This window comes from Carassius carassius, chromosome 11, assembly GCF_963082965.1.
Source record: "Carassius carassius chromosome 11, fCarCar2.1, whole genome shotgun sequence".
Classification (NCBI taxonomy): domain Eukaryota; kingdom Metazoa; phylum Chordata; class Actinopteri; order Cypriniformes; family Cyprinidae; genus Carassius; species Carassius carassius.
Window position 1 is genome coordinate 23413133 of NC_081765.1, and position 26008 is coordinate 23439140.

At 37.3% G+C, this 26008-nt stretch overlaps 1 protein-coding gene across 5 annotated transcripts; it reads right to left on the minus strand.

The window, feature by feature from the left end:
• Positions 1-625: 625 nt before the first annotated feature.
• LOC132153051 (NXPE family member 3-like) lies at positions 626-25182 on the minus strand. 5 transcript variants are annotated; one of them, XM_059562194.1, is made up of 8 exons: positions 25059-25182; positions 12772-12975; positions 6106-6182; positions 5342-5500; positions 3655-4424; positions 3421-3488; positions 2411-2611; positions 626-1243 (listed from the first exon to the last, which is right to left on the minus strand). In XM_059562194.1, exons 4-8 carry the CDS (start codon positions 5432-5434, stop codon positions 678-680), a joined length of 1698 nt encoding a protein of 565 aa, XP_059418177.1. In that variant the 5' UTR covers positions 5435-5500; positions 6106-6182; positions 12772-12975; positions 25059-25182; the 3' UTR covers positions 626-677. The 5 variants fall into 5 exon arrangements, with proteins under 5 accessions (XP_059418177.1, XP_059418175.1, XP_059418178.1 ...); XM_059562192.1 differs by having other exon boundaries at positions 12772-12942; positions 25059-25176; XM_059562195.1 differs by lacking the exon at positions 12772-12975.
• Between the last annotated feature and the right edge of the window lie 826 nt (positions 25183-26008).

Sequence of the window (26008 nt, forward strand, 5' to 3'; positions counted from 1 at the left end):
AAGTGAATAAATGGTTCATATCTCTGGATGACACAAGGATACCCCTTATATGCAAAAAGACAGTGACCTGCATGCTCTTTTATACCTTTGTCACATGACCACGCTTGACCTACATGTTAGGTGGACAGATACAGATAATAACCAGGTAACACAATCCCCGTTAACCAAAGCACAGAAACAGTTGTGCTTGCACTCATAGTTCTTAGTGCTCTCATATAACTTCTGTAATAGTAATTATTATTCTGTAATTCTCTAATTCTTTTTTACAAACTGCTTTATACATAAGTTAATTACATTTTTCAATAATAATTTACATTTGCAACCTTGAGGTTGATAGCTTTTTTTTCCCTAAAGGAATAGTTTATCCAAAAAATTAATGTAATCAACTCACCTGTGTGTAGTAGAGTACAAGCATAAATAATTATAAAAGAACAAAACCTCATCCATTTGTTTCCAATAAGCTTAAAAAAAAGCACCATACTAAAATCATTTAAGATAAAATCTAATGTAAAATCAATAATTATAAGTGCTATATAATTGTAAATATTTTATGGGGGAATTATCTATTCTCTTTAGGAAAATAGTAAAATTGTTTTAGCTAAAATAAATAAATAAACAAATTGATGATTAACGTTAAGTCTCACCAGTTCCTAACCCACAAATACTGGTTGAGATGTTTAGCCCTGCTTTTTCTTTCTCTTCACTGGGCAGATGTGCGAAAGAATGAAATTAACCATGTTTGATATAATGTCAGGTGGAGGGTGTAGCTGATGAGGGTGATGGTGGGCGAGTGTCATCTCCCAGGCATCCACCAGATGGACGTTCAGATGCTTAAACATGGCTCGGAGCACTGCATCAAGCTGTTGGGAGAACCAGTCGCTGTTGAACAAGCTGGACTCTGGGTCCAGTTTCTGGAGGTTGGCTGTGCGGATCAACACCAAAGTCGTTGGTTCTCGGTTCAGCAGTCGGATCACTGCCCTGCGGATATGGCGCAGGCGCCGCATGTACACTTGTACTGGGAAAGTGCTAAAATGCCCCCAGATGCTAATCACAACCACCGTGTCTGAGCCCCCTCGTAAGTCATCCAGCTCATTTGAGATATAGTGCATCTCAGCCGAGGACACAGATGTGAAGCGGATCGGTGGCCCGTGGCAACGGTATCTCAACAGTATGTTGTGGTTGCTGTCCACTGCCATGTACGGGCCAACATTCTTCGGGCTATGAAAGTTGAATTCCTTAAACTCTATAATATTGTGCGATAAAACAGAGGGTGAGATGTAGATGAGAATCAGGAAAAGACAATAGATCCATGCCCACTCAGGAATAAAGTGTTTAAAATACATATTTGGCATGAAGATATAAGGAAAAACTCACCCTAGACTACAAAAAAATATCTCTACTTCAGTAGTTTCAATCCACATTCACATTGGACTTTTTATGGAACCTATTTAATAAGAGTATACTATAATAATGTTAATTATTTTTATTATTATTTATAATTATTTCCATGATAAGTTTAATATAAAGCGCATCCATTAAAAAAAAAAAGTGTCTAACATGGCCCCAGGGTGTGAACAAATGCCTTCTGTAGAAAAATATCCATATTCAAAACGTAATATAATCATTTTAATCTAGCTTGCACTCACAGTTGTAAACGAAGCAGTTCCAGAAGGATGATCTATGAGGTCAGCTTTGCGCATGCGCCGCTGAGTCTTGTGAAAACCAACGTTTGTTAACGGGAGCAAAGGAAGCAACTATCAACCCCACCCTCTCGAGATTTTTTTATGTGATCTTACTGCACTATTTAATCTCTGTATCTGATTTGAAGCGGGCAGAATGCTACAGCTAAAGAGCCATAAATGCATTTTTAGCCTTACGGTTAAATATTGCGCTGCCAACATCATTAAGAGTTATAATTCGTAATTTCTGACAAATGACCATGGTATAAGCGCAGCACCTGAGATTGTGTGGAGCATCATTTAGTATGAACTGAGTTGCTCTGAAACACTGAAAACACTGAATCACGTGCTCATTTGTGAAAGAACACAATGCTGTGCTTTTAGCACTGAAGCTGGGAGCTCTTCTGTTTTGCTTTTTTAACAACTCAAAAGGCCTGAATTGTCTTTCTTTCCCTGTCACTCCTCACAGACCCCCATTTGGTAAAAAATGACTAAATCTACACGGATAACCATTTTTCTAAAACAATATTTTCTGCCGAAAGATGCTGTATTTTGCATCCCTGCCAACTAATCAGAAAAGCTTTCCATGTGAATTTTGTTATGCTATGGTTTGTTGACATTGGGTTTGGCTAAAACATTTTTGAAGATGTGGTTAAAGACAGTAATAAAAAAGACAAAAAAATTAAAATCAATACAGCAACTTTAAAAAGAGTTCCAAAAATATTACTGACCTGGAACATGGGCAATGAGATACTCGTACCACTGTCGCACAGTGGAGTCTCCATACATGTACACCATTTTCCCTTGAAGACACTGTGTTATGACTGAAGAGGCATTAAACTGACGCATGACGAGTCCACTCAATGGCCTCCATGATCCCTGGTAGTAGTACCCTGAAGGAGTGAATTCAAGGTGCATCCCATTGGTTCGTACTGGAAGGAAAGAGGAAAGGAAAAAAATGAAAATGAGGAAGTGTTGTTGTTTAATTCCAAACTAGACAGCTCGCCATTTAAGAAGAAAAAATGCTGATGAGAACTTCGAACTTAAACCTAAATACTATTCTTATATACTTAAAATGATAAACCTTTCCAATTTTTCAGGTCAGTAAGATTTGACAATAAAACAAAACTTTTATTCAGCATGAAATTAAATTGAATTACAATAACATGTTAACACATTTAACATTTTTACAAAAGGATATCATGGTTTCCACAAAATTATTAAGCAGCACAACTTTTTCCAACACTGATAATAATAAGTAATGTTCCTTGAGCACTAAATCACTGCCTATTTAGCCCCGCCCACGGATACAGGCTTGAAGGAGGAGAGGAAAGACTAGAGCAAGCAGTCCTCGAACATCATGGTCTCTATTAATTGTCACCCCTTATAAATAATTTTCAATCAATAGCAAACTTATTTTGTATCATGTGGACAGCCACAGTTGTTGTATTAATGTCTTGTTGATGGTACCTTGGGAGGTTAACCGCAGACTATAATAATTTATAATAATTTATTGCAAAGCAAAACCCCCCATATACAGACAAAGATAACTTATGAATCAACAATAATACAATTTGTATGTTTTATTCCCAAAATGGTCTTGACTGAACTGTGTTTTCGATTAAATAAAAGCAGCTTTGGTGAGCCTAAGAGATTTCCTTTTTAAAAACTTTTAAAAAATCTTACCCACCCATAACTTTTGAATGGAAGTGTAAATATAATATTACATGTGCCACAATACCTTTAGCAGGCTGAACCGTCACATTGTCCACCCCTGCAGAAAGTATTGGAATTTTTATATTTACTCCACTAGAAGAAAAAAAAGGTAAGTGTCATTCAAGAAGTAGAAAAGAGATGTATGTTCACCATTAAACTTAAGAATTCAAAATGTATTTGCATTCTGTGCACAGCAGATGTGGGCATTGGCCAATAAAAATAAACAGTATCTCTCAACCACTTTTAACTTCTCACTCACCTTTGGAAGAACTGTGACTCAAAAACAGTGAGAAGGTGTTTCTTATACCCTCCTTTTGAGTGGTTAATCCGTGTATCACAGTCTAACATCTTGGGCTTATAACAGAACCAGGGTTCTCCGGTCTGGGGGTCTGTGTAGTTGCAAAGTGGCTGCTGTTTGTGTGGCAGACACATGTTACACAAAGTGGTCTCAGAAAGGTACCCTGAGCGGAAAAGGCTCTTGAAGAACACTCGGTCCGACTGTTCCTCTCTCAATCGCCTGAGGACCATCACAGCTTCGCTGGAGTGAATCATTGTCAGTTCCACCTGGGCAACACCTGCCCAAAGCAGAGGAAAAAATACAGTGTAGTTTCCTTTGTTGTGGTCGTGTACCTGGCCAACCACACCTGCTGCCAGTTCTGGTGTGTGAAGTCGCGCAACTAGGAAGTCTCCTCCATATTGTTTGGGCTGATCCAAGAAGTTATGCATCTGTACCTTCACCACAAGCTGCCCACCCACCTGCAGATCTCCAGGGTCTTGGATTGTATAATAGCTCTGTGCAGGATCGCTACTTTGACGTAATGGCAGTCCTTGGACCGATGGCTCTGGCCAGGCAATGGATTTAAGAAGATAGTTCTCCTCCCTGGCTTCATCTACAGTGGGCTCCTGGCCAAGGTGGGCACAGAAGGAGTAGTTAAACTCCACCGGTAGTAAAAATTCAGAGGTCTTCAAGACTGATTGGATGCCATTCTGAAGCTGATAGAAGGTAGATACTGTCTGACAGTTCCAGCTCTACAAAAGAAAAAAACAGAAGATTTAATGTGAAATTTCAGTACAGAGAAGCATGAGAATGTCTGTAGGGTTCAGAGGGCGAGATTAATCTGTGTTATTAATTTAACCTTCAAAAACAAGTGCATGATCATGAGATATTAAAATATTACATGCATTAGTAAAACTTGCACAAATGAAGAAAATATGAAATATTTCCACATTGCAAAAATAAGATGAATTACCGATTTATTCTTCATTAACTAGAACAATAAATTAGTGGATCATGGCTGGCCCTTTTTTTTTTTTTTTTGGAAAATATTTCCATTTAAGAGAAAAGCTCTGATTGGGTGATTTAAACACTTGACATCTGGCAACCGCAACCATGAACGCTTGTATAGACTTGCTACAATTGCAAGATGACACAAATGTAAAATGAAAATGTAAAATTTTTCAGTATAAATAACCAGCAAATACTGAAGACTGATTTTGCTTAATAAATTGAGAAAGCAAAAATTGTGATCACAATTCAAATATTATTTTTCGTGCACCTTTGAGTTTCCAGAACTTCTGTTATTCTCCTGTTCATCACTGTGAAGCTGCTGTGACACAATTCTCTGACTTTTACCAAAGTCTACAGACATACAATACTCCTATTAGGTTTACTCCTATTACTTATGAATGGCCTTCTGAATAAAACCGCCAATCGCCAATCTGTAAAGTCATTGTGTTACTGCAGCTGCCATTAGAAGCTCCGGTTCCCCTTGAAACCTGAGACTCGCACTTATGACTGTACATGCACAGTTTTTGCGATTTTAGGATTGCCCCATTCATTTAGATAGGACATGGTCTTGGATGTCTGAAATAGCTGCACAGAGGTGTTGCAAATATGGCAGCAGAGTGAACAAACTTTGCTTGAAAGGGACTTTGCTTTTACTCACTTCTAATGAGGTGATATTCCACAGCAGGAATAAGAGTCCTGAAAGAGCCAGCAGAGTGAAGAATGGGACATATTTGGAAAGGTATTTCTCCATGGTTTCCTTTCCCTGTCATCCTCCTGTCCAGCACTACAAGAGATCATGGCTGGCCATTACTGCATGCTAAAACAGATCAGAACAAAATAACATGTAAACAGCAGTATTCAAATACATTTACAATGAACTGCATAATCACGTTACATTCAAACAAGAAGTTGCTCTCTTAGATATAGATATATAATATAGGCTACATCAGGGGTCTCCAACCTGATTTCATTCAGGAGCTACTTTTTAAAAATGAAAGAGGCTAAGAGCTACCAATGTTCTAAAGTACTTAAATCTCTTAAATAATGTATCAATCCAAACTGCTATACACGCCTTTGTTCAAATGTGCTGGAAATATTAAAAAAGTACTGTTACACACACTGAAATAATTTTACCAATTTTATGACAAAGGCCAACAAATAAAATTAGCAGCACTATGCACTTTTTATTGGCCTAAACAGTGAAATAAAACATTTAAAAAATCATGGCCACATTTTAAACTAACAAAAATAACATGTTATCTAGTATCTACTGACATGTACTACATGTTCAAATAAAAGTTTGACCATTTTAAAAAAGAAAATTATAATATATCAGCCTTTATTATTATTTTTTTTTCTAATAAAAGGATGAGTCAGAATGATAAATTTAAACTTATCTGCTCCATAAACAGTTCTACATACATCTGATAACAAGGTAGGCTATTTTCCATCAACCGATTAAGATTTACAACAAAAATCTGGTCTGATTTTGCATTTGTCTCAACAAAAATATGTCAGACTTATTTAATTTGTAAATCCACAGTTTGACAGCAGCATTAATATGTTCTTAATTAGCACTAATACATGGCTAATAATCTAGTATTATGCATGCAAATAAGCATGCATAAAACTAATAGGTGTTAACCTATTCTAAAGTGTTACCCAAACCTCAAATGAAAATGGCAACATGGTCGTTTTAAAAAGTATGCTTTCAAATGTGCTCCATTTTCACTGAAGGAAACACCTGTGTGAACGCAGCGAAAACTTAAGCTACAGTAGACGGAGAACCGATTGATATTTTGTAAACTTTATTACAGAACAAAACTGCACAGATGCAGATATTATAACAATCTATCTTTAAACACGCCTTAAAAATTGCACTATTTGGAACTTTCCGAGGCATGCGCGCTTTTATGGGGTTAGAATTGTTGCTTTATTCCAAATAAATAGATTATGATCCACAAATAAATGTAACAAGATTCACAAAAATATATCAAATTCACAAATAAATGTACAGAGTTTCACAAAAAAATATAAAACTCACAAATAAATAAAATGAGATTTGCAAATAAAATAAAAATATATTTACAAATGTGTTTAATGTCACAAACACAACTCTACCTGGTATTTATTTGTGAACCGCTGTCTGTGCATTTGTAAATCACTGCACGCATTTGTGGATCGGTTCCTGTGCATTTGTGGATTTGAAACACTTCTAGCGTCGACGTGCAGATAAATCCACAAATAAGTGGACTCCACCCACCGTTTACTCAAGCCAATCAAATAACGGCCACATTGAGCTGACCAATCGTAGCACGTTATCGCTTCAACCAATCACGTTTTGGCTTAAATCCGGGGGGGCGTCTTGCCTGATCGGCCATGTTGTGCGTACTTGTCTGTAACGTTACTTGTGGACTTGTGAAATGTCATCAGTCGCTGCCCAAGTACTGTTTCCCTTTTCAAAGTTCACATCTAGCCAAGTCCAGTTCAAATCCCCGGATGTGTTCTTGCTCCGCTCCTTTTACCGAGGATGCATGGAGAGGTGACTTGTGCGGACTTGATACGGGCCATAACCCAGAATTCAGCTCGAACCAGGTTAGCATCAATGGCGGAGGAGAAAACTCACAACTGTAAGTTATACATTTCGAAATACTATTGTTGTTTTATCACAAAATGTAACGTAGTTCTAAGAGCTTTGATGCCAGAATGTTGTTTAAACTTCAAAGCTACCGTCGAATTTTAAGGAACTATTTGAAAATTTGCTCAGACGATTTCTTTACGAGTTGAAAAGTAGCCTAACCCTCGGCAAGTCCTCCTAAAAAGTAGCTAGGCCCTGTAACATTTTGTAAAATATGGGGCTGCCTGTGTTAATTCTGTAGTGGATAAACATTTGATATATTTTGCTTTGGGTATATCTAATGGGCAATTGTTTTGCCTGAGGGAAAAGTTTCCTAACTAACGTTTGCCTAACGATACTTATATCAAATGCAAACCTTATTTTAGAGTGCTCTTGTCATTTTAACCAAATAGTTTGCTTGTCTTTATTTACATTTTTTTTACAAATTCTTTTATAATTGTATTATTTTTCATCAACTTAAATTAAGCATTATTTTTTATCAAGGGACTGCTGAGGAAACTCGGGCCTTGATAGAGTGGCGGGCGGCCAACGAAAGGCTTTTCACCGGGAGGCGCAATTCCTCCAAAAGTTGATGGGAGTGAGTATTCATTTTGAGTGCTTGTATAATTCCCTGCATGTCTGAAGGTTTGGAGCTAGATTTGGACAGTCTTCATCCATAAGAATGAATACGTTATTGAAGTGGAATCATGTAAATCTTTATGGGTTTGTTTTGCCTATAGGCATTTTGTTCCACTTCTGGTTTGGCCATAACTGCCAAACAGGCAAAGAAAAAATTGAATAACCTAAAAGATAAATACAAGGTAATCTGCCTGTTTCTCTACTTTCTGTTACTGAAAGAGGCTTACCAAGATGTGTGTAAAGACTTTCCGGTCATATTTGAAACCTAACATAGATGCATTGGCCCTTACATTTTATTTTGTAAAATGTAGTTTACTCCGTTTACATTGTTTACTCTGAGACTGTAAAAAGAATAGTTCACCCCAAAATGAACATTCTGCCATTCACCTACAATTTTAAGTTGTTTCACACCTGTATACACTATTTATTTATTCTTTTTTTTTTTTTTTTTGCTTTACACAAAGGAAGAATATTTGTAACCTAAGAGTTCTGGGGCACCACTGACATGTGTAATTTTTTGGTGCCTCAAACTGTTAGGTTACAAAAATTCTTAAGAATATCTTCCTCTGTGTAGAGCAAAAATAAAAAATGTCTAAAAGTGTGGAACAACGTGAGGTGAGAACATGACAGCATTTTGCTTTATTTCAGGAGCTTAGGGACCCACCCACAGGAAAAGGGGTAGAGGCCGGTAGTGTGACTGCTGCCACCTGGCAGTGGTACACTGCAATGGATGCTGCACTCCAGGGGCAGCACTCGAGTTGTTGCATCAAACCCACTGCCACTACAGGTGGCTCAGTCAGCACACCAGGTTCAGCCCCTTCTGTGGAAGCCAGGAGTAGCCAGCAGTCAAGAAAGAGGCGACGGGACAGCCAGGCTCTTCTTTAGTTTCTAAAAGAACAGGCAGAGAGGGAAGAGGAGAGGGAGAGAGAAGCATTGGCGAGAGAAGAGGAGAGAGAGAGGGCAGCAACAGCCAGAGCAGAGACATATTTCTCTTTTAGAAAAACTTAATAAATTCTAAATTAATGTTGTATTTAATGATAAATGATTTTATATAGATTATTTGAATAAAAAAAAATAAAAATGAATGTTTCAATTTCAACCCTGGCAAATCATTGTTATAGCAACAGTGTATTCTTTATATTTACAACAAAAACACAAATAATATAAAATAATGTAATATCCAATGTCTATAGTGGTATACAATTATTTACAATCATGCAGTTAAATCTCAAGAAGAACATACCAACATTAAGAAAACGTATAAATGTATCTATACCCATCTACTTGCACATTTATTCATACCTATCTTTCTAATTAATGTCATAGCTATTTCAACTGTTTATGTTGCTCTTTTAATGAACATGACAACATCTGGAAAGGTTTACTGTCTAGATGTAGTACTGTTCAGTTAGACACCCAGGCAGTTCCACGGGAGAAGAAAGCTGAGCAGCCAGACGTCCTCGGAGATGGTTCCCTGATAGGTCCCTCTCACCCACTGCTGCATTCTCACCATCCTCGCTGTCTTCTTGTCCTTGGCTTTCCTCCTCCTCCTCCAAGAGATCACCTCCCATCACACAGATGTTGTGGAGGATACAACAGGCACCAATCACCTTTGGGGCGAACAGTGGCCTGATCTCTAGGGCCCGCAAGAAAATTGCACGCCAGTGAGTTTTTAACATCCCAAAAGTGCGCTCGATGATGTTCCGTGCTTGTGCATAATGCCTGTTGTATCGGGCTTCAACTTGGCCTGTTAATCAAAAATCGTGTAGAAAATGTGTAGTGTATTGCAAATTCATAACAGTAAAAATTTGGTTTATCGTGTGTGTGTGTCTGTCTGTCTGACATAAAAAAGTGTTCTTACTTGCGACAGGCTGGCGGTATGGGGTCATGATTGCAATAGGATGCTGCAAGCAAGGGTATCCCCCATCTCCCAAAAGATAGTATCCAGCTGGTGAATACAAAGCCTGCTGGTACATTGGTGATCTGTGCAGCACAAGGGCATCCTGTACAGAGCCTGGATTGCCAATATACACATCTATAAATATGCCTTTAGCATCACAGGTGCCCTGTAGAATGATGGAAGGGAAGATCTTTCTATTTATGTAGCATCTTTTTTGTGGCATTGCAGGAGGAACAATCCTGATGTGGCACCAGCAGCACAGCGGAATGCCTCATGGCCAGCAAGGCCCCCCACCTCATCCATTTCCTCTGCTTTTGGAAAATGAATAATTTTGTGGAGGATGGTCATCATCTCCTCCACAACATTGTGAACAGTCCTACAAACTGTTGAAAGTGGCATGCTGAAGTCATCTGATGTGACCCTGTAGGATGCTCAACAGGCAAGCCAATAAACCGTAACAAGTACTTCAATTTCACGGCTCCATCCATGGGCTTTTTGACGGGGCAGCATCTGTACCAGCATGTTGATGCTGTTCCTGGAGAGCCTGAAAGCTGGCTTTAAATCCTCTCCAGAAAAAAACTTGACCAGGATTGGTACCTGGTCATTGATCTGTGAATACCTGCGAGTGGGACTTTGTTCCTGTTAAAATATATAGATAATATATTAAGAATGTTTTTACTTTTGTTGTATTATGTATTTGTTATATGTATTGCTTTTAAAAAGTTGTTACTATATGTACTGTCGTTGCATTGTATTTATTATATTTTTGGATTTAATATAAGCTATATACTCAGTTGTTTTAAGGATTTTGTCTAAAATTTACTAAAATCTGCCATAATTAAATCTCCCTCTAACATTTGCTCTTTTCGTGAAGTATTTCTTTATACTCTATTTCGGTTTCATTCATTTATTGATAAGCTCTAGCACAACATTCATCCCAGAGTCTAAAAGTTGTAGCCTATATGATTATTATAGATATTAAATTGTCCTGTTTGTGTTAATGCAGTAATATGATGTGCACCTAGCTATATAAAGATGATAAACTATAAACTTATTTGAGCACCACAAAGACAAATAAAAGGTGTGTGAAGTGTAAGCTAGTTAATTTAAATGTTATCAACTGTCAAACCTATTGTTCTTGTCAGTTTATTTGGTATACTGAAAAATCTAATGTTGTCTCATTACATCCCTGCAATAGTTTACATAACTTTTTGTGAGATAGTACTTTGTAGTCTGTTGATAGGGTGCCTATATGATACATTATAATAAATTTTTATTATGACTTTTCATTTGGATATACCTAACTAAGTCCACATAAGTATATGGGCAGTTTATGAAGAAAGAATCATTAGAAAAACGTACAATGCTAGAGAGACATGCTAATATGGCACGTCTCTTCGCCATCCTCCGCTGCATCCTGGCTTTTCTTTGAAGGATTCGTCTCCTCCGTTCGGCAGCCTCCTCTTCAGCATCTTGATAAATAGCAATTGCAATGGCAATCCTAAGCTGTTCCATTTTGATTTACACTTATTTACAATTGATTTACACTTTTCAACCGTATTATTTAAATTGTAGCTGAGTGGGTTTATTGCTAGATTGTTCTTAATGAAAAGAGGCAGTTGTTTCCATATATTTTATTTATTTTGAACGACGTAAATATAATCACAGTATTAATGTTACCTGAACCACATATTAATGTTTAATAGTTTTTAAAATAAAAAAGAGACAGTCGTTTAATATTATATTCAATTTCATTATAAATATAAAGTGAAAATAATCAGAGTAGGTAAATATTAGTTTTTTAATACTAATATATTTAATATATTGAAAATAAAAAAGAAGTTAATTCAAGTAAAACATGCATGCTGAGTGAAGCTATCAAGTACGCTGCCGTTCCATTTGTAGAATGACTGGACTCGCGTCCTCCCGTCCTCGAGAGTTCGTTCTTCTGAGTCCAACTTGGCATGTCCAAACTCGGAAGGACGGAAGTCCAGACTCTGCGAACTTGGTATTGAGAAATGCCCTGACTGTCTGTTGTTGGTCTCAAGTTCGGTGTCTATTCCCGCAGTTCCCCTGGCTGTAAGCCAAAACGTGATTGGTTGAAGCGATAACGTGCTACGATTGGTCAGCTCAATGTGGCCGTTATTTGATTGGCTTGAGTAAACGGTGGGTGGAGTCCACTTATTTGTGGATTTATCTGCACGTCGACGCTAGAAGTGTTTCAAATCCACAAATGCACAGGAACCGATCCACAAATGCATGCAGTGATTTACAAATGCACAGACAGCGGTTCACAAATAAATACCAGGTAGAGTTGTGTTTGTGACATTAAACACATTTGTAAATATATTTTTTTTTATTTGCAAATCTCATTTTATTTATTTGTGAGTTTTAATTTTTTTTGTGAAACTCTTTATATTCATTTGTGAATTTGATATATTTTTGTGAATCTCGTTACATTTATTTGTGGATCATAATCTATTTATTTGGAATAATGCAACAATTCTAACCCCATACGCTTTCGTCAGCGCAGCAACAAAAGCCCTCGCACGGCGCAAGCCTGTGGGAAAGCCGCTTTATCCTCGGTTTCTAGCTCTGCGCCGCCGCGGTCTGTCTGCAAATTGAAAAAAAATAAAGCGCTGAAAGATGGGGAGGAGCGATCGAAGTCTGCAGCCGTTTTCATTAAGAAATGTAAAGCAGACTGAGGAGATCACGAATTCGTAAACAGTTTATGGAGCTAATCGCAACATTTTAGGGGGGCGGAGTAACGTTAGTCATTTTAGGGGGGGCTATAGTCCCATCTTGGCAAGTTAACGTTACCTCTAACTTAATCAGGCAGCGAGCTACTGGTAACTAGCTGGTGACTAATATTAAAACATTTGCATTTTGCAAATTTCCATCTTACCTCGCTCTCTTTCAACGTTAAACTGACCTGACTCTTCCACTGGATTCGCGCTCTGCTTCTGTCAGAGCCGTTGAGAAACCGTTGCGACAAGCTTTGATTTCGCCGCCATGCGGTCACGTGGTTCATGGAGCTCTCAACGGCAACGCCCATCTTCCAATGATCCAATCAATTACCGAAGCCCCGCCCTACATTTCTTTGCTTGGAGCCCATTCTGATGATTATGACTTACAGCTTAGGAAAATTAAAAATTCATTCATTTACCCTATGTAGGCATTTGTAAGTAAATGTCTTCTCATGTCTTTGATTATTTTATAATATTTTCGATTAAATACTGTAGTAAAGAGTAGATCCTTAATTTAAAGACGTCTAAATAATAATTTAAATATATAATTATAACAATACAAAATCCCCGCAAAATTCTCCCACTGGTTTTGATACAGGGTGACCTCTGTAGATACCCTATAATAGAATTAATATGAGAGGTTTGCTATGGGATTAATGGGAGTATATCTTAAGATTCCCAAATATTTAAGGCATCAAAGGCATGAGAATACATTTATAACTACCCATAGAAGGTAAAGAAACAATGCAGCTTATTTTGTTGAAAATATTTTTCTTTCTGATAGCTCCCTTGTGTGTGTATATATATATATACAGGCCCTTCTCAAAGAATTAGCATATTGTGATAAAGTTAATTATTTTCCATAATGTAATGATAAAAATTAAACTTTCATATATTTTAGATCCATTGCACACCAACTGAAATATTTCAGGTCTTTTATTGTTTTAATACTGATGATTTTGGCATACAACTCATGAAAACCCAAAATTCCTATCTCAAAAAAATAGCATATTTCATCCGACCAATAAAAGAAAAGTGTTTTTAATACAAAAAAAGTCAACCTTCAAATAATTATGTTCAGTTATGCACTCAATACTTGGTCGGGAATCCTTTTGCAGAAATGACTGCTTCAATGCGGCGTGGCATGGAGGCAATCAGCCTGTGGCACTGCTGAGGTGTTATGGAGGCCCAGGATGCTTCGATAGCGTCCTTAAGCTCATCCAGAGTGTTGGGTCTTGCGTCTCTCAACTTTCTTTTCACAATATCCCACAGATTCTCTATGGGGTTCAGGTCAGGAGAGTTGGCAGGCCAATTGAGCACAGTAATCCCATGGTCAGTAAACCATTTACCAGTGGTTTTGGCACTGTGAGCAGGTGCCAGGTCATGCTGAAAAACGAAATCTTCATCCCCATAAAGCTTTTCAGCAGATGGAAGCATGAAGTGCTCCAAAATCTCCTGATAACTAGCTGCATTGACCCTGCCCTTGATAAAACACAGTGGACCAACACCAGCAGCTGACATGGCACCCCAGACCATCACTGACTGTGGGTACTTGACACTGTGGGTACTTGACTTCAGGCATTTTGGCATTTCCTTCTCCCGTCGTCCTCCAGACTCTGGCACCTTGATTTCCGCAAGACATGCAAAATTTGCTTTCATCCGAAAAAAGTACTTTGGACCACTGAGCAACAGTCAAGTGCTGCTAGTCTAAAACCCATTTCCTGCACACGCCTGTGCACGGTGGCTCTGGATGTTTCTACTCCAGACTCAGTCCACTGCTTCCACAGGTCCCCCAAGGTCTGGAATCGGTCCTTCTCCACAATCTTCTTCAGGGTCCGGTCACCTCTTCTCGTTGTGCAGCGTTTTTTGCCACACTTTTTCCTTCCCACAGACTTCCCACTAAGGTGCCTTGATACAGCACTCTGGGAACAGCCTATTCATTCAAAAATTTCTTTCTGTGTCTTACCCTCTCGCTTGAGGGTGTCAATGATGGCCTTCTGGACAGCAGTCAGGTCGGCAGTCTTACCCATGATTGCGGTTTTGAGTAATGAACCAGGCTGGGAGTTTTTAAAAGCCTCAGGAATCTTTTGCAGGTGTTTAGAGTTAATTAGTTGATTCAGATGATTAGGTTAATAGCTCGTTTAGAGAACCTTTTCATGATATGCTAATTTTTTGAGATAGGAATTTTGGGTTTTCATGAGCTGTATGCCAAAATCATCAGTATTAAAACAATAAAAGACCTGAAATATTTCAGTTGGTGTGCAATGAATCTAAAATATATGAAAGTTAAATTTTTATCATTACATTATGGAAAATAATGAACTTTATAACAATATGCTAATTTTTTGAGAAGGACCTGTGTGTATGTGTATATATATATATATATATATATATATATATATATTTCTTATTGTTTTTTTATTTATTTTTTACAATATAGCCAAAAGTGGCAATGACAATGTTCCAAGCAAAATGACTTTTGTAGATGATACATTTATACAATGGCCATGTCTCTTTTCAAATAAGATTCTTTAGTTGTCTCGTTATAGTAGTATTATTCCATTTAATACACTAAAATAGGCAAATATTCACTTTCCTTCAATTCAGTCATACGTTTTCAATATCATTAGGATATAAAAATACCCATTTAATTAATTGGATGAATGAAAGACTTTGCATCTTTGTTTTATTCGCACCAACATTACTTGATTTTAACATTTTGGAACAATGTATAATAATGTATTTATATAGCATACTTTTATTTAGTCTCACTGGTAAAGGCCTTTCTTAAATTTTTATAACCAAATTTAAAAACTAAAATACTGAATGCTGATTAAGAAACATCTTAATGAATGTGTGTTGATTGTGTTTGGATTGTAGAACTATGCAGTTACTGCCTTTAATTTCACATGGTTACAGTTAATCTTTTAATTTAAGGCCAGTTCTCTAGTTTCAACCCAATTCAAAAACAAAAGCTAAATGCTGATGTCTGTACCATCTATGTTTGTATGGAATGTAGGCTACTAACTGTGCAGTTACTGCCGTTAATTTCAGATGGTTATGGTTATTGTTTTCAATAGCCAAAAGTAGGGATGTCCAGATCCGATCACGTGATCGGAAATCGGGCCCGATCGCGTGTTTTCAGACTAGAGCCCGACCGATATATCGGCCGGCCGATATTATCGGCTGATATAAGCTAATTGCATTTAAATCGGCATTGGCATTTATAACGGCCGATGAAACATGAGAAACAGAGTCTCATGCTTCACTCATGTTATGAGTGTTGCATAGTGTGCCCACCAGAGGGAGCTCTGCAGCTCCAGAGTTAACAACAGCGCCAGAAATTCACTACAGAAGAAAGCGATTAGCCAAGCCACGGAGATGAAACTTACTGTTTTGACGGTGAGTCTGTCGTTCGTCATGTGAAATGATTGTAGATTTAGTTCATACCCTGTATATAAAAACTGTGTGGTAGTTCTAGCTAACGGTCATATCATTATCACTTCTAAATATTCTGTAACATCACTTACAGCCGCTAATGCATTGCTATATTAGATTAGCCACAAAGCTAATACCATGTTTATCAGTGGAAGAGCGCGAACGTTAATAGGAGGTCAAACTATAACGTTAGCGTTTAACTTATTATTATTCTATTGCGGTGTGTTTCCCACATAATGACCGCGTAATTGGGCCTTTCACACAGGACGCGGTATGCACGGCGCTTGCCGCTGGGTTCAGCGTTGCCCTTCAGATACAACGCGATTTGCGCTGCGCTATGGCGTAGGCGGGGTTTTAAAAACGTTTAGCGGGAGCTCTTTCATAGTTTGTTCCTCCACCTTTCGGTCAGCAGCAAACATGTATCTGTCCCGTTGTAAGAAGCGAGCGATAGCGCTAGTCCTGCTGATGAGAATTAAGAGAGAAGCAAGGAAGAAGAGGCTACCCTCAGGTCCAGAGAACAATTTGGTGAATTCAGGCTGGTTACGTTACTCTAACGCTAATATAGCTTCCTTTTTAGCAGGCCCCTTAAATGCTTGCTATTAACTTGTTTGAAGGTGGTTCTTCTCAAAATTGACAGCGGTGTGTTCATGACACTAACGTTAACCATTCAACTTCGAATTGATTCCGTAATCTTCCGGTAATAGTAGGCAAGACGATGTTCTGTGAGAGCAAATATAGTGTAGTTACAGTAACTACAGTAGGTGCGTCAAAAATGATTAAACCAGAGGGGACATGTAAATAAATGTGAGCTGAACAAGCGCTTTTTTTTTTTTTTTTTTACATATTGTTTCAAAGCAGCTTTACAGACATAACAGGAACATGTTGAAATAATATTGTTAAATATAAGTAGGTAACACCTATTACTTGACAAATAAAAAAATATATATATATTTCTCATTTTTGCCTATGTAGGAGATCCCAGTTTATTATTATTATAATTCTAATGATGACATGAGTAATGATACATGGTGATATTATTAATACACATGCTTATTCTTTCTCTGTCTCTCTTTCTGCCTACAGATGGCTGAAAAAGGTGAATGCTGTAGCAGCAAAGTGTGGGACTACTTCTGCAAATACTTTAACTTTAGTATTATAATTTATTTACAGTACACACACAGACTGTTAAAACCAGCTTCAACTGGAAGAAAGTAAAAGTGTTAAATGTTTAAAACCAGACTGTTTTTTGATCATTAAAAAATATATACTTTTGATGTGCAATTGTTTAGTCATTGAGACTGTAATCTAAGGCTTTTTTTTTTAACATAGTCCATTCTGGAAAATGGTTTATACAGCCCACATACATAGAACAGGCAGATATTTTGCTATTGAATGTTGTGTAAGTGCAGTTTATAGGAAATGGGTCTAATATCCAGATTATTTTTAAAATCAAAATATCGGCTTATAAATCTGCTCTTTTCGAGTTAATATCGGCATCGGCCCCCAAAAATCCATATTGGTCGGGCTCTATTTCTCATTAATTTTTAACACATCTTTTGTTATGCGGTGGCACAGAGTTAGACCCTTTTGACTCCACACAGAAACAGCGACGCGTGCGGCATGACATCCCTTTGTTTTCAAGAGCTGGTGTGAATAAATATAGATCCAAACTCAAAGAGACATGATAGTTTGCGCATGACCTGATATTTCATTTGGACTCAGGATACAGCGAGATGAACATCACAGAGCGCTAAACTCTCATGCAGTGTGTGTCTCATTCATACTCGAAGCGCACTCTCGCGCTGATATCAGGAAATTCCTAATATGGACAAAAGCGTCCAGCTATGATGTGGTGCTATGGGGTTAGAATTGTTGCATTATTCCAAATAAATAGATTATGATCCACAAATAAATGTAACGAGATTCACAAAAATATATCAAATTCACAAATGAATATAAAGAGTTTCACAAAAAAATTTAAAACTCACAAATAAATAAAATGAGATTTGCAAATAAAAAAAAATATATTTACAAATGTGTTTAATGTCACAAACACAACTCTACCTGGTATTTATTTGTGAACCGCTGTCTGTGCATTTGTAAATCACTGCACGCATTTGTGGATCGGTTCCTGTGCATTTGTGGATTTGAAACACTTCTAGCGTCGACGTGCAGATAAATCCACAAATAAGTGGACTCCACCCACCGTTTACTCAAGCCAATCAAATAACGGCCACATTGAGCTGACCAATCGTAGCACGTTATCGCTTCAACCAATCACGTTTTGGCTTACAGCCAGGGGAACTGCGGGAATAGACACCGAACTTGAGACCAACAACAGACAGTCAGGGCATTTCTCAATACCAAGTTCGCAGAGTCTGGACTTCCGTCCTTCCGAGTTTGGACATGCCAAGTTGGACTCAGAAGAACGAACTCTCGAGGACGGGAGGACGCGAGTCCAGTCATTCTACAAATGGAACGGCAGCGTACTTGATAGCTTCACTCAGCATGCATGTTTTACTTGAATTAACTTCTTTTTTATTTTCAATATATTAAATATATTAGTATTAAAAAACTAATATTTACCTACTCTGATTATTTTCACTTTATATTTATAATGAAATTGAATATAATATTAAACGACTGTCTCTTTTTTATTTTAAAAACTATTAAACATTAATATGTGGTTCAGGTAACATTAATACTGTGATTATATTTACGTCGTTCAAAATAAATAAAATATGTGGAAACAACTGCCTCTTTTCATTAAGAACAATCTAGCAATAAACCCACTCAGCTACAATTTAAATAATACGGTTGAAAAGTGTAAATCAATTGTAAATAAGTGTAAATCAAAATGGAACAGCTTAGGATTGCCATTGCAATTGCTATTTATCAAGATGCTGAAGAGGAGGCTGCCGAACGGAGGAGACAAATCCTTCAAAGAAAAGCCAGGATGCAACGGAGGATGGCGAAGAGACGTGCCATATTAGCATGTCTCTCTAGCATTGTACGTTTTTCTAATTATTCTTTCTTCATAAACTGCCCATATACTTATGTGGACTTAGTTAGGTATATCCAAATGAAAAGTCATAATAAAAATTTATTATAATGTATCATATAGGCACCCTATCAACAGACTACAAAGTACTATCTCACAAAAAGTTATGTAAACTATTGCAGGGATGTAATGAGACAACATTAGATTTTTCAGTATACCAAATAAACTGACAAGTACAATAGGTTTGACAGTTGATAACATTTAAATTAACTAGCTTACACTTCACACACCTTTTATTTGTCTTTGTGGTGCTCAAATAAGTTTATAGTTTATCATCTTTATATAGCTAGGTGCACATCATATTACTGCATTAACACAAACAGGACAATTTAATATCTATAATAATCATATAGGCTACAACTTTTAGACTCTGGGATGAATGTTGTGCTAGAGCTTATCAATAAATGAATGAAACCGAAATAGAGTATAAAGAAATACTTCACGAAAAGAGCAAATGTTAGAGGGAGATTTAATTATGGCAGATTTTAGTAAATTTTAGACAAAATCCTTAAAACAACTGAGTATATAGCTTATATTAAATCCAAAAATATAATAAATACAATGCAACGACAGTACATATAGTAACAACTTTTTAAAAGCAATACATATAACAAATACATAATACAACAAAAGTAAAAACATTCTTAATATATTATCTATATATTTTAACAGGAACAAAGTCCCACTCGCAGGTATTCACAGATCAATGACCAGGTACCAATCCTGGTCAAGTTTTTTTCTGGAGAGGATTTAAAGGCAGCTTTCAGGCTCTCCAGGAACAGCATCAACATGCTGGTACAGATGCTGCCCCGTCAAAAAGCCCATGGATGGAGCCGTGAAATTGAAGTACTTGTTACGGTTTATTGGCTTGCCTGTGGAGCATCCTACAGGGTCACATCAGATGACTTCAGCATGCCACTTTCAACAGTTTGTAGGACTGTTCACAATGTTGTGGAGGAGATGATGACCATCCTCCACAAAATTATTCATTTTCCAAAAGCAGAGGAAATGGATGAGGTGGGGGGCCTTGCTGGCCATGAGGCATTCCGCTGTGCTGCTGGTGCCACATCAGGATTGTTCCTCCTGCAATGCCACAAAAAAGATGCTACATAAATAGAAAGATCTTCCCTTCCATCATTCTACAGGGCACCTGTGATGCTAAAGGCATATTTATAGATGTGTATATTGGCAATCCAGGCTCTGTACAGGATGCCCTTGTGCTGCGCAGATCACCAATGTACCAGCAGGCTTTGTATTCACCAGCTGGATACTATCTTTTGGGAGATGGGGGATACCCTTGCTTGCAGCATCCTATTGCAATCATGACCCCATACCGCCAGCCTGTCGCAAGTAAGAACACTTTTTTTATGTCAGACAGACAGACACACACACACGATAAACCAAATTTTTACTGTTATGAATTTGCAATACACTACACATTTTCTACACGATTTTTGATTAACAGGCCAAGTTGAAGCCCGATACAACAGGCATTATGCACAAGCACGGAACATCATCGAGCGCACTTTTGGGATGTTAAAAACTCACTGGCGTGCAATTTTCTTGCGGGCCCTAGAGATCAGGCCACTGTTCGCCCCAAAGGTGATTGGTGCCTGTTGTATCCTCCACAACATCTGTGTGATGGGAGGTGATCTCTTGGAGGAGGAGGAGGAAAGCCAAGGACAAAAAGACAGCGAGGATGGTGAGAATGCAGCAGTGGGTGAGAGGGACCTATCAGGGAACCATCTCCGAGGACGTCTGGCTGCGCAGCTTTCTTCTCCCGTGGAACTGCCTGGGTGTCTAACTGAACAGTACTACATCTAGACAGTAAACCTTTCCAGATGTTGTCATGTTCATTAAAAGAGCAACATAAACAGTTGAAATAGCTATGACATTAATTAGAAAGATAGGTATGAATAAATGTGCAAGTAGATGGGTATAGATACATTTATACGTTTTCTTAATGTTGGTATGTTCTTCTTGAGATTTAACTGCATGATTGTAAATAATTGTATACCACTATAGACATTGGATATTACATTATTTTATATTATTTGTGTTTTTGTTGTAAATATAAAGAATACACTGTTGCTATAACAATGATTTGCCAGGGTTGAAATTGAAACATTCATTTTTATTTTTTTTTATTCAAATAATCTATATAAAATCATTTATCATTAAATACAACATTAATTTAGAATTTATTAAGTTTTTCTAAAAGAGAAATATGTCTCTGCTCTGGCTGTTGCTGCCCTCTCTCTCTCCTCTTCTCTCGCCAATGCTTCTCTCTCCCTCTCCTCTTCCCTCTCTGCCTGTTCTTTTAGAAACTAAAGAAGAGCCTGGCTGTCCCGTCGCCTATTTCTTGACTGCTGGCTACTCCTGGCTTCCACAGAAGGGGCTGAACCTGGTGTGCTGACTGAGCCACCTGTAGTGGCAGTGGGTTTGATGCAACAACTCGAGTGCTGCCCCTGGAGTGCAGCATCCATTGCAGTGTACCACTGCCAGGTGGCAGCAGTCACACTACCGGCCTCTACCCCTTTTCCTGTGGGTGGGTCCCTAAGCTCCTGAAATAAAGCAAAATGCTGTCATGTTCTCACCTCACGTTGTTCCACACTTTTAGACATTTTTTATTTTTGCTCTACACAGAGGAAGATATTCTTAAGAATTTTTGTAACCTAACAGTTTGAGGCACCAAAAAATTACACATGTCAGTGGTGCCCCAGAACTCTTAGGTTACAAATATTCTTCCTTTGTGTAAAGCAAAAAAAAAAAAAAAAGAATAAATAAATAGTGTATACAGGTGTGAAACAACTTAAAATTGTAGGTGAATGGCAGAATGTTCATTTTGGGGTGAACTATTCTTTTTACAGTCTCAGAGTAAACAATGTAAACGGAGTAAACTACATTTTACAAAATAAAATGTAAGGGCCAATGCATCTATGTTAGGTTTCAAATATGACCGGAAAGTCTTTACACACATCTTGGTAAGTCTCTTTCAGTAACAGAAAGTAGAGAAACAGGCAGATTACCTTGTATTTATCTTTTAGGTTATTCAATTTTTTCTTTGCCTGTTTGGCAGTTATGGCCAAACCAGAAGTGGAACAAAATGCCTATAGGCAAAACAAAACCATAAAGATTTACATGATTCCACTTCAATAACGTATTCATTTTTATGGATGAAGACTGTCCAAATCTAGCTCCAAACCTTCAGACATGCAGGGAATTATACAAGCACTCAAAAAGATTACTCACTCCCATCAACTTTTGGAGGAATTGCGCCTCCCGGTGAAAAGCCTTTCGTTGGCCGCCCGCCACTCTATCAAGGCCCGAGTTTCCTCAGCAGTCCCTTGATAAAAAATAATGCTTAATTTAAGTTGATGAAAAATAATACAATTATAAAAGAATTTGTAAAAAAAAAATGTAAATAAAGACAAGCAAACTATTTGGTTAAAATGACAAGAGCACTCTAAAATAAGGTTTGCATTTGATATAAGTATCGTTAGGCAAACGTTAGTTAGGAAACTTTTCCCTCAGGCAAAACAATTGCCCATTAGATATACCCAAAGCAAAATATATCAAATGTTTATCCACTACAGAATCAACACAGGCAGCCCCATATTTCACAAAATGTTACAGGGCCTAGCTACTTTTTTGGAGGACTTGCCGAGGGTTAGGTTACTTTTCAACTCGTAACGAAATCGTCTGAGCAAATTTTCAAATAGTTCCTTAAAATTCGACGGTAGCTTTGAAGTTTAAACAACATTCTGGCATCAAAGCTCTTAGAACTACGTTACATTTTGTGATAAAACAACAATAGTATTTCGAAATGTATAACTTACAGTTGTGAGTTTTCTCCTCCGCCATTGATGCTAACCTGGTTCGAGCTGAATTCTGGGTTATGGCCCGTATCAAGTCCGCACAAGTCACCTCTCCATGCATCCTCGGTAAAAGGAGCGGAGCAAGAACACATCCGGGGATTTGAACTGGACTTGGCTAGATGTGAACTTTGAAAAGGGAAACAGTACTTGGGCAGCGACTGATGACATTTCACAAGTCCACAAGTAACGTTACAGACAAGTACGCACAACATGGCCGATCAGGCAAGACGAGATAGAAAACGTGATTGGTTGAAGCGATAACGTGCTACGATTGGTCAGCTCAATGTGGCCGTTATTTGATTGGCTTGAGTAAACGGTGGGTGGAGTCCACTTATTTGTGGATTTATCTGCACGTCGACGCTAGAAGTGTTTCAAATCCACAAATGCACAGGAACCATCCACAAATGCGTGCAGTGATTTACAAATGCACAGACAGCGGTTCACAAATAAATACCAGGTAGAGTTGTGTTTGTGACATTAAACACATTTGTAAATATATATATTTTTATTTGCAAATCTCATTTTATTTATTTGTGAGTTTTATATTTTTTTGTGAAACTCTGTACATTTATTTGTGAATTTGATATATTTTTGTGAATCTTGTTACATTTATTTGTGGATCATAATCTATTTATTTGGAATAAAGCAACAATTCTAACCCCATATGGTGCGCACAGGAAAACAGAAACTTATGCAAACACGAAGACGTTAATATACGATCACGACAATAAATTGTTCTTCAAGTCATCTCCAGCAGGTGATAAATAAAGTATGAACAATGCAGTGCTGATTGACATAGTATTTATTACAGTATAGAAACTATTCTGCATTATTATGTGATTAACAGTGTTTGTAGTATATAAACAAATCATTATTATTTGTTATTGTCCAGCATTTATAGATTTCTAAGCCAATTAAAATCTAGAAATTAGAGAAAAAATAAAGTTGCCTATACTACCAGTCAGAAGTTTTTGAACAGTAAGCTTGTTAAGGTTTTTTTTTAGTTTTTTTTTTTTACGAAGTCCCTTCTATTCACCAAGCCTGCATTTATTTGATCCAAAGTACAGCAAAACAGTAAGATTTTGAAATATTTTTACTAGCCTATTTAAAATAGCTGTTTTATATTTGAATATATTTCAAAATGTAATTTATTGAACATCCTGGATCTGTTTTTTCGCTCTTCTTTATTCTTTTTTTATGTATTATAGAAGTATCGGATCGGGACTCGGTATCGGCAGATACTCAAAATCAAATGACTTGGACTCGGACTCGAGGACAAAAAAACCTAATCGGGACATCCCAAAAAGCCAGTTTGGCCTATTAAATACCAAATAAACATTGTGTTTATGCATACTTTCCTTCTTTCTTGTTTGTTGCTTAAAGAAAAAAAAAATCGGAAATCAGTATCAGAATCGGCCAGTTTGCTTGTAAAAAGATCGGTATCGGAATTGGCCATGAAAAATCATGATCGTGCATCCCTATATAAAACTGATATTGATAATAAAACTACAACTTATAATATCCCCACATTGAACTCAAATTTACTGATTGATTCATGGTACATTTTTTGCATTCTTTAACAGCTGACTTTAACATTTTCAATATTTTATCTAATGATACATAATCGCCTGATAAATGGCTATTTATAGTCCTTCATTACAAACCGTTTAATTTTTCACTTTGTTTGTATTTTGTATTCCAAAAACGTATTTTAAATACATGTAGGCTAGGATATCTGAAATACTCACCATATCTGAATATTTTAACCATTTAAGACACTGGCTGAACGGGTTTTTTTCTCTTCGTTTTGTACTTCGCACAACGAAGCTTCAGCATTTAAGCATTGAAATATCAAAGCGGATTAGGATATGTATCCTTCTACGTAGTAGTGCATTTCGCAAATACACTCATTTTCTCACTATACCAAACAAATTAGGTTTTATTTACCGAAAAGCTAAACGTCGAGTCAACTTTATTTTGTTGTAAGACCAAATCGGATGCTGTTTAGATGCCGTGGCATGTAGCCTACACGATGATTGAAAATGTAACACGTGTATTTGTATATTCTCGAAAGAATTTATCATAATTTCCTCACCTTCTGGACTGATGCTGCAGTCCCGACGTGCTGCTGCAGACCTTTTTGTTATTATCCATCATGACGCCAGCATCAAAACCAACAGTCTAAAAATTAACAAAATAACCGAGTCATTGAAGCAGACGGGAACTGACCAGATTAAGACAACCAGTAGTGACTGCACGTCGAACTGCGTTTGCTACTATCTACTATCCCTCAAGCACGGGTCACCGTTTCCGCCCCAGTTGTGTAATCAGGAGGGGGGAAAACAGATAATGATAATTTCACGTGATCACATATTAGGCTTAAGTGTGAAATAATAATTCATCATTTAATTAAATTGCATTTTGATACGGTTCCATTTAAAAAAAAAAAAAAAAACCTTCCATCTACTGATAAGCTCTTCGCATCACAAGGGGCGGTCACACTGAGAAGGGTCTGTCTGCAGACTGCAAGGCGGGGGCGTAACTTGAAGTGGGCGTAACTTGAAGTAGGAGGCGTAACTTGAAGTTGTTCAAATCACACAGAACCACGCGAGACCTCAGAACGAGACTTTGTCGGGATCATAGAGGTCGGGATGCGTTCGAAACCGCATACCCTTTAATTAGGCACTTAATTTCAATAAGTACTAACTTAACGAGCTCTAAAAGAGTACATACTCTACAGCCTAAATGCGTATGTATGAAGAATGAATGCAAATTGTATATCATCATCCGCTATGTTGATCATGTGACCTACAAAGTTAACACAAGCCCAAAAACGCAAAAGACATAAGTGACAGGTTTAATTAATGTATTTGTAATTATCTTGATAATGAAAAACATGTTTCAGAAACGGCTGCCTTTTTATTTTGTGATTGTAGTATAGCCAATACTGTTGATTTTAATTTTTTATATTTTTAACTCCACTAATGCGACCAAGTGTTATCCTTAAAGCATTTTTTTTATAATTTGAAAACCCAATCATTTCTC